At 42.2% G+C, this 15,510-nt stretch overlaps 1 protein-coding gene across 5 annotated transcripts in view; it reads right to left on the reverse strand.

Annotated features, from left to right (window-relative positions):
• Positions 1-15,510, reverse strand: part of grin2bb (glutamate receptor, ionotropic, N-methyl D-aspartate 2B, genome duplicate b) — a 53,591-nt gene that overhangs the window by 27,332 nt on the left and 10,749 nt on the right. For all 5 annotated transcript variants that reach the window (XM_088373163.1, XM_088373161.1, XM_088373164.1 and 2 more), the window contains one exon: positions 12,486-13,160. In XM_088373163.1, coding sequence (XP_088229289.1) covers positions 12,486-13,160 — 675 coding nt within the window. The remainder of the gene's footprint in view (positions 1-12,485; positions 13,161-15,510) is intronic.

Here is a 15,510-nt window from a genome sequence, read left to right on the forward strand (position 1 = left end):
TGCAGTGTGTAGCTCGTCTCCGAGTCGCAAGTACACTTGATCCTGTGCATCCTTTTCATCAGCACATCTAAGACGAAGGACTGCGATAGCGATCTGTTCCACGCACGCCTTTTAATGCACTGTTTCGTCTCATCCTGACCGGATTATTGCGGTGTCGTGGTTTTAAGTCTGCCGTGCTTTAAAGTCTACCGATGTCTCAGTGTGACGGATTAATGTCCAAAAGTTTTGCTGTTGTTTTTTTTTTTTTTTTAATAGTCTGGACAAGTAAGAATGATCCGAACAACGATGCTTCTATGCTCAAAAGTCAGTTTAGGTGTCAAAACTGGGACTACCTCAACCAGCTTGTGTGGAATGTTCTTGAAAACCAATAAAAAATGTATTCTACACAACAAAACAGATACAATACTGACATAATTAACTACGTACGTAGAGACAATCTGATATACACAAACAGGTCAGAAGGAGGGCATTGCCACTGATTTACTTTCAAGTCGACGCTAGCATGGAGCAAGTTGTGACCAATTAATGTTCTGTCACTTTGGTGGTTCTTGCAGATAAAAATTCTCTTACATCTTGCCACCTCTTCATTCTCACGTCAGCGAGATCAAACGTGCCTTTTAAATTTCAATACGCTCAGAATGGCTGTGCTGAATATGCCAACGTTACACCATACACAAATCATCACTCAGGGAGGCATGTTTCAACTTTTGTGCGAGCAACCACCGCAACCATAGGCTGTGTTCACATCCACAACGGCGCAAACGCCCGTTTGCATACAGTTAGACCGTGCTTTGCGTGAGACTTGCCCATAATGTTCAAAAAAGTTTTACCACAAACCAAACTAATATTCGCCATCATTGTAAACGTTACCATCCGCTAGAAAGACTTTAAGGTCGGGTTTTTCAAGTTCTACTTCCCCAATTCTTTTGAAGGCGGCATAGAGCCATTAAGACTGTCAGGGATCGTCCTGCTGCGTCACTGTACAGTGCTGAGGGCCTGAAAGGATTTGGCAACTCATCTCCATGTCATGCCTATGAAAGCCTGTCTCCAATTAGATTTGCAAGGGGAACAGCAACGTATCAGCCCGATGCTCAACAAGCTCTGGTGGGAGCGGATTGGGGAGAGAGAGAAAGAGAGAGAGTGCTTGACAACACAGGCAAATGCTAAGAACTCACAGACACGCTCACATCGTGACACACAAAACGGCAGTGTGCGCATAGCGCCCGGGCAACAATCAGCTTTTCCACTTCATCACACTCGTCTTTCGCCTCCTTTCATCTTCTTCCCTCTGTCTTCCCCTCCTCACAGTCAGCGCGCAGCCATTGCTGTCAATCGTTCCCAGCGTGAACCCGCCACCATATTTCAAATAAAACACACACACACACACAGTAGCCCACTGTTATTTAATCTCATATTCATCTGTTTAATTATCATTGACCCCGTTTCAAAAGACTCTCAGCTTCCCATTTTAAACATCCTATAACGTCCTGATTGAATGACATGTTGCTATTTCTGTCCAGGAAATGATTGGTGAAGCGGTGAAATATGATTCACTCCCGCAGTGGGACTGTTTCTCCAGCGTCTGCGCGCGTGTGTGTGTGTAATAAAAATTAGGACTTGGTGTGTGCATCTGTTTGTGTGTGAATTAACATCATTACAAATTATTTTAATTTAGGTAAAGATATTTCATGGTCCAGCACCCAATTGGAGTTGAGGTTCTTTGTTTGGCTGTTCATTAGTAAAGCCTGAATAATCCTGATACTTTATGAAATTAAATACAGAGATTATAGACGACTTGATTGCGAGAAATTTGGTCAATTGTGAGGTGCAGGCCCTGAATTTTTTCAATACGTACACATCCAATTGGATTTCAATAATTAATTCTTTGGTTAAAAATAGCAATAATATTTGGTCAAATTCACAAGCAAATACATAATTGGGCCAGAAATGAGTCATTCAAAACTATTCTGATCAATAATTCACAATCAAAAGGGAGGGGTTTGTAATTTTTCTAAAAATCAGAAATTCACAAGACCTAGGCCATCTGGATTGCAGTCGTATAATTATTCAAATACGCTTTAAGCAATTTTATTCCTTTTTTTTAGGGTAAGTAAAAAAAAGCATGATGGATTTATGCATTTATCTGCCACTGTCTCTGCCAGTCCAAGCCACAGCCAAGGCTTCCTATTTACCTCTCCAAAAGAAGCCATGACATCCTCTATTGTGTGCCACCAACTACTGGCTTGTAATCAACTGACTGCCTAATGAGCGCTAATTAATCTCTTTGTCTTGAAACCGTGTCAACCTCATTTACAAACGTGCAATGACCAGTGAACAGTCACCTCCATTGTGACTGTGCACACCACGAGAAGGAAGCAATTAAATGCCCTATTCAATCGCCCATTGTTACACTCCTGACATGGTGTCATTCAAGCCCAAAATGTTGCACAGGGAAGTAAAGCTTGTTAAGAGGAACACTTGAAATGAGAAGAACGTTTTTTTTGTATTGGTTGACGCAGGACATTTTCAACTTTCTACACAATCTTTTTCAAGGGTTACATTTTAAACGTGTGCTGATCTTCTCTCATGATTTCGGATATGTTCCTACTACACTGAAAGAGGCAGCTGAAGAAGTTAAACATCTCTCAGGAGCCCTTCAGGGAAATGGAACATGGAAAAGAACATATTCCGTATTGCATGAGAGGCAATCCAAACCATGCGGAGGAAACTCATTTCAGTGGCAACAATCTTGTTGTTTTATCTAGAACAAAGTATCTTAAAGTAAAAAGTATCTTTGAAAAGAACTAGATAAAATGTTTTTATTTTTTATAAATTGAAAAAAGTATCTTTGTGTTTCTATTTATGCCAGTAACGTACATTGACAGGAAGCGCACTTAAATATTCCCTCTGCTGTCTTCAAACTCAATAAAGATAGCCCCTCCCTCCCTCATGGCAATAAAAGGTGAATTAAACTAACAATCCCTTCAAAAAGAGCAAATCCTGCTAAGACAAGCGGGGGAGTCAATTCAGCGTTACCCTTGGCCTCGCCAGTTAATGGAAAGCGCCTTCGTGAAGAGTTGATTATGCTCGTTTGCACTGGCGGCAATGCAGGTAATTAATCACTGACACGTGGGAGCCGTGTATACTGATTGGGAAAGATAGCGCCAATCGAAACTAGCCGCACAACCAATTAGCTATGACCCGTGCGACCCAGTTGCAACCGGATGTCTGTTTCAGAAAAACATAAATGGAAGAAAGAAAAAGAGGTATAGATACTATATTGACTTGCATGTCATCGTATTCTCCAAGAGTCCAAATTTGTGCAGCGACGAAGATATCACCCACATGGAACTCATTCTCTACTTTGCTCCGAGTAGTGAAGGTGAGCTTGTCACACAGTCAGAGATGATGGCAAGGCTTTACTCGGCCCGCTTCTATTCAAGCGCATCCAAATCACCCCCGTCAACAGTTTGGATAACAGTTAGTCACACATGAAATGAAAACCAACACTCTCAGCACTATAGTGCAACTGCACTTCTTGGAATTGAGTGTGTTCTATCATACACGCATTCTGACATTTTTTTTTGTTGTAATGTCTGTTTTCCCCACTCCAGAATAAATTCAAACCAATGAATAAATTATATTGTTATGTTATGTTATGTTATGTTATGTTATGTTATGTTATGTTATATTATATTATTATGGATGGATATTATATTATATTATGTTATGTTATGTTATGTTATGTTATGTTATGTTATGTTATGTTATGTTATGTTATGTTATGTTATGTTATGTTATGTTATGTTATGTTATATTGTATTATTGTCAATGTACTTCACTTTCTTTCGTTATTGAAATAAACTATTAGTCATGAGCATGACTCAGTGTTTGGACTTCTAGAAAGCAAAATTGTCATAATCATTTCATTTTTTAAGGGTTTCAGGGTTTCAACACTTCCCACACTGGAAAGAAAGCTTGGAAGGAGGTGTAAAGATAAAAAGCTGGTTAGTATACTAATCTGCGGACATGAATATGACAGTCGATCATTGATAATGTGATGATAATTAGTCGATAAAACCGTTTCTAACATAAATGAAGGTTTCAGTCTCTGTAAATGCACCTCAAGGCACTTGGAAATATTTTACATTTAAGCTTCAAAATTTACATGAAAAAGATGGTAGTTTCCAAGCATGTAATCATCTTAAATTAGGCGGATTGTGTGATCTCCAAATAAGCCACTTTCACACAGATGCTTCAGGCACTTTGATTCGACTAAATATGCAAAAACAAAGTAGTTGTGTAAAAATGCCGCCTCTCATCAGCATACTGCAGTCTCGTAGCAGTTCAAGTCAAAGAGCCTAAAGATATCCCAAGTGCATGAGGGTTTTTTTTTTAACAGAAAAAATCAGCAATAACAATAAACTTACTCCATGACACAAATCATAACTTCTGCTTCACAAGTAAGACAAAGCATTTGTTGTTAAATTCTAGGGTGGCGGCAAGGCGTCAATCCATGATTTACGACAGACAGAGAACATTTCTCAAATAAAAGTGGGAGAGCTGTATTTTCATTTTTCTCTGTTCAAATCATTTTCTTCGCTGGCTACTTTCCGGTTCAAAGAAAACAGCTTAAGCTTGACGAGCAGGACCCTGGCATTGGCAATCTGGCCAGAGGGCAAAGGTTCCCCTGCAAGTTAAAACGGTGAAAAGAGAAAATAAACTCCTCTTTATCTAGATAGGAGGGGGGGGGGGGGGGGCTGGAAAACCAATAGCACCCTCAAGATATTTCTGCCTTTCACCCCTTCGAAGCAAATCGATTATTTAAAATTCAACTGCACTCAATTTGATTGTTGTGATTGGCTGGCAACATTTTGCTGCTTAATTCATATCCCAATGTTAAATCTTATTGTCAAAAAACCCCTAACCCTAACACTAACCCTAACCCTCTTTAATAAAGAAAGGAAGGCAAGTACTTATCATCCCTCCTTCCTGTTCCTGTCTGCCATCCATGTCATCCGTCTCTCTGAACACCTGAGGCAAGAGGTGCACGCTGGAGTCAAGTGCACAGTGCAATTTGAGCCACAAGGTTCAAAACCTTGTCATGACGTGATTTTTGCTCCTTTCCTGCATCTTTTCACCTCGTCCTCTCCCCTCGCGGCGCATCCCTCATGTGTTTCCAGAAATTCATCACCACCTGGGGGATGAATGTGATTCCCTCCCAGCTCTCATTTGGAAGCTCACCCTACATAACTCCATTCACTGGTGGCTCCTGCTCATTTTCTTTCCTTCACGTGCTTATCTCCTCTTGGCTGCACACAAGCAACATGGAAATAAATGAATTGGATGAAATCAGGATAAGAGTGGTCGTGTGGTTACTGATACGGGAGAATCAATCATCCTTTTCATCAGCCGTCTCCATCCTACCTTGTCATATATGTCGCCCCCCTCCTCTCTCCTCCATCTGTTTTTCAATCTTCCTGCTCTTCAATTCTTAGAACGTCTTTTGTCATTGTTATCTTTTGTCATTCTTCCTGTTCCAACTTGAACAAAAAACACTCCTGGCCTCTCTCAAGAGTATTTTATGTTCCTGGAAAATACAAATGCAACACAAGTTGGATACTTTTCCTCTATTTTGCCTTTTTGGGGGTTGAGGGGGGGGGGGGGGGGGGGGGGGGGGTTCACGTCTTCCTCAAGTGGTTGTGACTGACAGCAGCTGGCCTGTCAACTAGGTACGAGTCAAGATGGCGAAAAGTGAAAGAGGGACAGACAGGACGGCGTGAGGGGATAGGAGGAGACGTTTCTAATTCAAAGAGACATGCAGTGTTTCCGTGGCAACTCGGTTCCCATGGAAACGGCCGTGCTAAAGATGCCATTAGTGTGTGGGAAAAAATATATATATACTCTGTTGCACTGTATATGTGTAAAAATATCATCGAGCTGGCATTTGCGCACAGCGGCGGCGGCGGGCCGACACATATGAGCGCAATTACAGTCAATAAAACACCTGAGGTCGACCATGATAGGCCAATTACGAGACTGTTGGTTGATCCCTCTTGGGAAAACAAGTGACGATCGTGCTGCTAACCACACGAGCTGCATTTGTAGCTCTGATTTGACCGACTCAAAATTTGGCCGCAGGGGGCAAATTTCTCCACGTATTTGCTCATGGATGATGACATTCTTCAGCCTGAGACCACCGATGTCAAGATGCCGATGATCAGGCTTACGCTGAATATAACTAGCACAAACTAACCGTGGTTGACAGAAGTGGACCGTACATAAAGTCCTCGCTGTGTTTATTATGGCAGGGAGGAGTGAGACAGAGCTGCAGGAATGACTCAAAAGTTTCAGTTGTTATTGCAAAGAAATGTTCCTGAACGTCACGAGAGTTGCAAAAATAGCAGGCAGACATTCTCATTATTTTGTTACTAATTTTTGAGCTCTAAACCTTGCACAATACGGATTTTAAAACGCATTGTAATTCATAGCTCAGAAAAAAACTGTTTCTAGCCCAATTTGACTATGATTATGATTGATGACGGTTATTTTTATTACTTTGATGAAAAAGGACAGATTCTGAGTCAGTGCAAATAATTAATCTCTAAAACTTATTAGCATGTCTGTTAATAAAAAAAATTGTAAAGCTTTGTCGATCACTGAAATCTGTATGCGATCATCTCGATTTCCGTCACTCTGAGTATCATATTGGTATATATCACCTAAAGTAATTCCCAAAATTAAATAAATAGCTTTTAGGTTTCGGTGCCCTCTGTCACTGATTGATTCTGCTATGGCAATAAAAAAAAAATCCTAAACATTTCTTACTATAAACTTTTTTCCCGTTGAAATGGCAAAGAATATAAGCCGTGTGAGCTGGCGCCTGTCGAGGAGCAGGGCTTACTTTGATGCCAAGCAGGAGGCTGGGGGAAAAAAAGGGAGATTAGAGAGAAGAGCGGCTGCAGACAAAGATGTGGCGTAAAGATACTGGAGGACTGAATGAGAGTGAACAGGGTGGAATTCGCAGAAACAGAACGGAAAATTAAGGCGAGCAAGTCGGAAAAGGAGTGTTGACTCAATGTGACTGCGTGTGACAGTCTGCAGGGGAGAACAGCTGCAGTGTCACGGCACATCTCAGAGCCTGTTATCAAACTCATACAAACTATATAGATATATATCCATACATATATTATATATGGAACGAGGTCAGTGCTTCCAGAAAGAAAGAGTGAGTGAAAAGTGCCACTCAATGGGTGCCACTGTCAGCATATATAATGGCCAGCCAGTTCCATATGTCAGTCATGCTCAGCAGCTGTCACAAACACATTTCACATGCTGTGCGTCATTGTTAATACAAATACATCTTTGGAATGCAGGGATATATGTGAAACAGCAAATTTGACATATTGTATATGTATATAAAATGTCTACTAATATCTGTTCAATTTTTTTTAGTGTTTGGGGTGTAAAAGATGAATAATTAAAAAACTTTCACTGCATTAGTGTGACTGATACAACTCATTATTATTTTCAGAATTTCTCTTTTTATCTTTGAGTGGGAATGTAAAATAAACAACTGAAATAAATGGTTACCCAAATGTGCATCCACATAACTAATAACATTCTGCTACCAGTCAAAGAGCCTCGTTATGGAAAAAAATTTCTTGTGTGCGCGAATTGTTGTTTCTCTTTGTTGTTTTTTTTAAAATCCCCTTTTATGCACCTTTCTCTCTGCTCAACAAGTTCCACAAGTCGGAGCGATGAATAAAAGCATCCCCCCCACCCTTTCCCCCATTGCATTTAGAGCTAACATGACCTTTCGGAATTAAATACTCAGAGCCGGCTGTCTCCCCCATTTACCGGCCCTCTCAGCCTGATGCAAAAGCATGAAAATCATCCCATTGAATTTTTTTTTTCTTTACACCCGCAAGCATCTTTTATCTTCAAATCTTTTATCTGACACTTTGCTTTCATCTTCCGCATTCCCAAAGAGCACCATAAGATGACTTCATGACCAGTATACAGTTTCGGTTAAATTGTCATGCAATACTTTAACTTGCAGTCACGTGGACTCTTGAGACTAGTGATAAATCGACATGAAACTAAATGGAAAAAAAAAAATCACAACTAAAGGACTGCTGTGGGGAAAAAAAAAAAAAGCTAATCAAAACAAGAACGTTCGATTATTGTTCATCTAAGGGAAAGGCCTGTTGGGAGAAGCTCAATATCAAAATGCAGTTTGGATGTTTTGAAATGAAATCCAAGGAAGGTCACTGTGGCGTTTCCTTTCTTGGAAGCCGGATTGTCTGTCCCAGTTATTTAAAAGAGATTTCGCTCAGCCGACGGGAAGGAGCTTGACTGACAAGCCTCATAAGTCAGCCGGCCACTAAAGGTCCTTCCTCAGACTATAAATGATATTTATCGGGTGCGACAAGGGTCAGTAATCGATCCACGCCGGTTTTGTCTCCAACTAATTGGGAATCAAAAGTGATCAAGCTGACCGCTATTATTTTGCTGTCTGAAAAGCTTGACATTATTCCCACGTGAGGAAATAAGATTAGTGAAATAGTTAGGTTTTATATGCTGTAATGTTAAATGGCCGCATGACGGGAGAAGAGGGAAAAAAAAAAAAACAGTCGTACGTGCTGTAACCGGGTGCAACGGCGTCACGTCGCCTGTGATCTCCAAAATCAGTCAGGCAGACCACGCTCCCGCCGCACAAGCGCTGATGAAGTGGATTCATAATGGGGTAAGAGCAAGGCAAGGGAGGGGCTCACATTTTATTGTGTACTTAAGGAGGTGCAAGTCGCTGCGTATGTGGAAGTGTCAAGATTGTGAAACCTGATGATGAGGGGGAGAGAGAGAAAGAGAGAGAGAGAGACGTCGTATCTCAAAAAATCTCTAAGTCGGGATACTTGGAAGTTGAGGGAAAAAAAAAAATCTAATTCTAACCGGCAACAGATTGCATCACCCCTTGAAGGCCTCACTGTGTTTCATTTTCAACGTAGCACTTAATTTTAAGCGGAGTGTAAAAGTAGGATCTGACAGAGTGCAGTTAAAATGGATCCTTGAAATAAAACACGACGCGTGACAAAGGGAGGAAAAAAAAAATGCTGTGATGCCCAGCTGACATATTTTCCTCCTCAGAAGCACCTCGGGCTTTTGTTGATGAAACATGTCAAAATTACTGAGAGCACTTTTTTCTCTCTCTCTCTCTCTCTGCCAGAACAACGGCCTTAACAAACGTTTATTAAGCAGAAACACTGAATGATTTGCTTCATGTTATTTTCGAGTGACGGCGAATGAAGCGATACAGACAATACAAAATGACCAATTAAGGTGATTAATAGAACGCTTGGATGAAGAGTGGCAGAGTTGTTCCTTCCAATTAAAAGAGATGCAGGAGTGCTACTCCTACGTTAACGCTCACAAGCAACAGCATCAATCGTCTTGTTTTGATGTATGGAGCATCTTTGTCACAATGACAGCGCGCAAATCGACGAGACAGACCCATCTCGGTGACGTGTGAAATGGATGACAAACATCTCGTGCATTACAGATGCCCTCGACTCACAATGATGATTCATTTTCTTGTCTGAATGCTTCATAGGACGACTCATTTTCTTTTCGTGCAATATGCACATGACTATTACTCGTTATTGGACCCTGCTGGTGTTATTCCATGCCGTTGGTGTCCAACTCAAGGCCCGAGGGCCAGTTGTGGCCCACTACATCATTTTCTGGTCTTGTCTGCTACGTGTCCAGGAAGACAGTGCTGACAAAGACCTCGCTCATCATTCAAAAATCTTTGTGGGCGTGGTTGCCATTTTTTACATTATATTGTGACAGGAAATTAACGATCTAGTTTGTTGTATCGGTCAAATGGTTCAAATGTTATTTCAGTTGTTACGATATGTGGAATTGATGCATAATGATCACATCGAATTTTACTGTATTTTAAATAGAATTCGGAATGAAAGAAAAACAAGCCAAAGTATTTCATTGTTACTTTTATGCAGATGATTGAAGCAGATGAAGGCTCACCTTTTTTGTTTTCCTATAACAACCATCGACTTAACGTTCTGTGACAATTAGGATTATACGTGTGTGCCAGAAAGCGGATTTTTAATACCACTTTGTCCCGGCCTTTCGTTCAGTTGTACGATGCTGATTCACCCCACGTTCCCTATCGACCACCTGACAGACACTTTTTCACCCCGTGAGAGATTAGTATTTAACATGCAGCAACTGTAAGCCCTCCTGCATAATTAAAAGTAACGGCAGGCCGCACGGAGAAGCGAAACGATGCAAACGAAATGAAATGTGGTGAAAGATTTTGCCCGATGCCCTGCATTCTTATACTATATCTTATGTAGACTGAAAACCCTGACTATAATCTCCCCAAACACAGACACAAGGCTATTATCATTCGGCAGCAGCAATGAGCATACACACAAAACAGAGGCGAGGAACACAGCTTACGTCCCCACAATAGATCTGGAAGACCTCATTAGTCTCCAGAGCCAAAGTCGAGTGCGAGCCCAGGCCGACGCCGTCGTCCTCTTCTGCCAATAGCGACGCAAAGAAGCTAATGGCTAAATGGAAATGTGCAACTTGTTTAGAGCAGATTGGGCCTACCTGCATCTGTCAATGACGCACTTGCTCATTATAAATAGGCTGCTGGAGAGAAAAATCAAGCTTGCCATGGTATTGTTTGCGTGGCCTTGCCATCTCTACAGAGAATGGGAACTGGCTATTTAAACATTGCAAAAGAACACGTGCCGTCGGGGTCGGCCCGAGGGAAAAAGTTTTATACAAACAAACCATGTCGGTGACTTGCTGTTGCGACAACTCATTTTATTGGGTAAACCAAAATAATTTGAATGCCTCAATGTCCATGCTTTTTTGATTATTGCAAATCCAACAAACTCATATTTTCAGTGAATTTAATTTTACGGAATTAATTGTTGGCGCCCCCTTGAGTCCACGGCACTGTTTGCATCGGCCTATCTTGCCGATTAGGCGAGCCTGTGCGCAATCAATGTTTTTAAATAGAAATCAAATTGCTGAGATATTGATGCATGCACCAACTAGCTCTCCATAGAAGCTGGCTGAAAAATGATTGGAGAGTAATGTGGAGTCAAATCATGACAGACAGAATATTGGTGGCTTGATGAGGAATGAAAAGTACATGCATTATTAACTGCTGTACAAGAGGAAAAACAGACAAATCCGTTTATTTTCGACAGCATTCATCCTCATTAGGATCAGGGTGAGACCTGGCGCCTATCTCTTTACGCCCCGGATTGGTCGCCAGTCAATTTTAGCACCTGTAGCCTAACGTTCAGACTAAAATAATACTACGGTTAAATAAATAAAAAAAACATTTGACACGGCCTTCGGTGTTGACTGTATTGCAGTCTTTAAGAGCGAATTTACAAGATGGAAAAAAATCTATTCATCACATTGGTTGATATAGTCATTATAACTTGACAGTACGCCATAATGATCTGGACTCTGACCTCGTTTTGTGCCTCTAATTCAATTTATGAGAAAGCACAGTGCTTCAGGGAAAACAACAAATAAGTGACAGAAGGCATCAATCGTGTGTTTTGACAGCCCGATTTTCGAAATAAGACTTTTTTTTTTTTCTTTCAAACTGATGACAAACTTTTTTTTTTTTTTTTTAAATGGTGTCTGTGCTACCTGGTAGCAAATAGTCCACGACCCGTGGTTGGGAATCTAGTGGGGATGTTGCAAAACGCATCTGTTCTCATAGTTATTGTGCCTAGAATAGCTCATCTATTTTCAATCATATTTCTACCTCTCTTTTATGATACATTTCAATGTATTCATTCATCTGATCAAAGTCTTGTCGCGTCATTACCCTCCAGCGACCAAGCTGTTTTTTCTTTTCCTTATTTTCCCTTTTCTCCTCCGGGGACTCCTTTTGTCAGACCAAGAAATAATGTTTCCTTCCTCTTTTACCCGTAACTACTTTTATACAGTAAGTCGCAAAAAATATCTATAAGAAAGTAGTTACCATGCCAACCGTGTTCACGACATTGATCCGGTGTTGTGTCGGTGTGCATATGTGTAAGCGAGCGTACAAAGGCTGAAAAAAGATTTAACAAGGCAAGTCAATGGTAATCACAGGAGGCTGCATAAACACTTGTTCAATATTACAACACTGAAAGAACAGTGGGAATGAAAACACAGCCTCAGTTATTATTTTTTGACACTGTATTTCAAAGTGTTCATTTCTCCTGTGGCCGAGGGTATTTGAACTACAGCATGTGTTCTCTTTTTGTTTGGTGTGTGTGTTCATTTCAAATGCTGCCAGGATCGTCAATGTGAAATTAAGCACGCAGCGGGGATTAATTAAAATAAAATCGGTCCTACATATCACAACTCGACATTTTGAAACAGATTTGACCGATAATGTGTTTGGTGCAGAGTGAGATGGAAGTGATGAGCCGTCCTACCTTGGCAGCCATGACCATGGAAGAGCCTCCCCGGATGCCCAAAATGGGTATGTGAGTCTGGGCCGAGATGAAGTCCAGGATCTGCGCGATGGCCTCCTGGTCCGTGTCGTCGCCAAAAACCACGCCTTGCAAAGAGTTCCGGGACATTTGGGTACAGATCCGATTGATGATGCTCTTTGGATCGGTCTCGTTCATGGTGACCACCTCCACCTTTGGTGGGTAGGGGATGTGCAGGAAGTCCTCTTTCTCAAGTCCCGCCCCCAGGGCCACTTCACTAGAGTTCCCGACCAAGATGACAGCGATGCTGAGGGAGCTGATGAGTTTGGGGTTGATTGGGGGAAGAACCTGCGGCCCGGGGGAGTAATGAGGAGGGATGACAACACCACGCTGGGTGCTGCCTCCCCTCGGGCCACCCTGCCCTCCAGGGGCGCCTCCTGGTCCTGAACCTGGACCTCCCCCTCTGCCCCGAGCCCCGCAGACGGGCTGCAGGAGCGCTAAAAGAATAAGAAAGAGCAGGAGCAGCTGCGGCTGAGCATTTGGGTGACGCGATCTCTGTTTTAGGGTTACAGCAGGAGGACGATGGGGGCAGGAGGCGGAGAGAAGGTGCGCTTCCTGAGGACAGGCGGGAGACGGGGGGAGGCTGACGAGCATTGTGGAGGAGTGTAAATGCCGTCCCTGCAGGAAGGAGACAAAAAAAGGATAGCTGTTATTAAGACCGTATCCAAACACACAGCGGGCTTCGGGAAAAAACATTTAGCTCGTCAAACTAAATAAAAATGATCTGAATCAGAACTGACTGAAACTACATTGTGATTTGTTTCCAGAAAGTAATGACTGGTGACTACTAGTTCAGTATGCTCTTGCCCAAAGTCAGTTGGGTTACTAATAAGACACAAGGGGGACACAAGGAGGCATCTCTTTTACCAACTCCACCTATTTAATGTTTTGATTATCCTCCTCCACACACGTTTCCTCCTCTCAGTTGTTTCCTCCTCCAAGCCTGTCTGAAGTGGAGCGCAGACCTATTATTTCCTATTATTACTATTATTTACAGCTCCTTATTAGCCGCCACGCAAAAAGCAGCACAGTGGAGCATAAAAGAAGACAAGCGTGAAGTGGGGGGGGGTTCGAGAGACTAAACGTAAGTGGAGAGGGAGGTGACAGGCAGAGAGAAACACTATTAGTCATAGCTTGTTGGGAACATAATGCTGAGATTTTTTCTTACAGCTGCAAGTGTGTTTGCATGCATGAATATGATTACAATATGGACGGGTATTAGGCTAGATTGTCTTTATTGGCTATGGGCGAGTTTAGCTTGACATAGCTTATGAGCAGCCTCATTGTTCTCACTTGTTGCCAGCTTTTTAGCAGCATTTCCCACTGCAACTGTTTTTCTGAACCTGTTTTTGGACCAACCTGATCTCCGACTTTGCCTGTTCTCCCGATTTCTGCCGTCTGCTTGACCTGCTTTCTAAGTCCCTACCGCCTTGCTTAGCTGACATTGGAAATTGGATTTGGATTTGGGGATTTTGGACTATTTGGGATGACCTTATACCCCCTGATTACTGGCTTTGGACCCAACTTGGAAGTTTGACTCTTATATAGAGAATATAGGAGGTCTGATAACGACAGATTAGTCAGTCTCAATGACAGATGCATAATTGTAATTGTAAACTAGCTAAATTCTCCACGAGGACCCAAGCCAAGCGAGAGAAAGAAAAGGAGGAGGAGGAAGCGAGTGGGAGGAAGGCAGCAGAGAGCAGAGGAGAGAATAAATAGAGACATCCACAAAGAGAGATGGAGGTGGAGGAAGAAACGGCAAGAAGAAACCCTGAAGATGTATCGGGAAAGAGCTGCTGAGGGGCGACACAAAGCACGCGGAAATTTGTGGAAAAGAGGACATGAAAAGCATGATGACGAAAAAGAAGAACACAGGGTTAAAGGAGGATGCTCGGATTACTTCAACAAAAAAGTGGGAAAAGGATGTGAAAGATACAAAAGCGCAATTGAATCCACAGAGCCAGGTCAAATGAAAGAAGCTATTCCCAAAAAAAAAAATATCAAGACTATAAGTATGACAAGAACACAGAGCGACAGTCGCCCATTTGAATTCGTATGTGTAACAGTCGTGCTCTGTTGCCATAGTAACAATTCAAATGTGCTCGCGCAACACGGTGATGGACAGGAAGATTCAACTTGTGAGCCGCAACGCCTCGCATGTCCTCGCCCGATAAGGCGCTATTTTAGTTCTTATTTTGGCAAATACAAAGCTGTCTATAAAGAATTGTACACACGCTGTACTACATTGCAGATGGAGATGAGCCAGCGCTCCGCCTCTTAGTGTACCTCACATTAAAAATGAATCTCTAGAAAGAGCTACAGGCACGATGGAGGCTGACTTAGGTGCTGTTGGCCCATTTGGACTAATCAGTACCATCCAACATCTCCACTGTCATAAAGGCCTCCCTAATTAATACCTTTTAAATGGCGGGTGTCACAAGTGGATCATTTAACTCGGAGACATCCAACCCTGCGGCGAGTCGAGACCTCTCGCTTGATGAACGCTGACAGCATTTACGCGGCAATTAGAGCCACATATGGAGCAGCAGCATTCAAAAGTGAGCGGCAGCTGCACAATAGCACACTCGGGTGTGCGTGGACGTACAACTCGGAGGAAAATGCGGTCAACTCAAAGCTTCTCATGGGTACACTGATGCATGAGCACACAAGACGAAGGTCAAACGCCTTTTGCATTCTTGTCATTTGACATCTGAACCCTCAGTTTGCACAATATGAAGAAATGCTACGTGCCATGGTACAGCCATGAGTTATCTCACATCTAAGGTTTGCAAAAAAGCACAGATCGAGGAAGCTTATCAAACCGCCAACGGAATGGGGATGGCAGCTCTCTCCGTCGACCTGCCGATAAATATTCTGCGTGATCCATCGTGCTATGGACTGTTCGTCTGAGTCAAATATTGGACGTTCAACATATTACTCTAGTGTTTGCCAGCATTTATTGAGC

The sequence above is a fragment of the Syngnathus floridae genome, chromosome 4, assembly GCF_059516105.1.
Source record: "Syngnathus floridae isolate MCC-2025c chromosome 4, RoL_Sflo_1.0, whole genome shotgun sequence".
NCBI lineage: Eukaryota > Metazoa > Chordata > Actinopteri > Syngnathiformes > Syngnathidae > Syngnathus > Syngnathus floridae.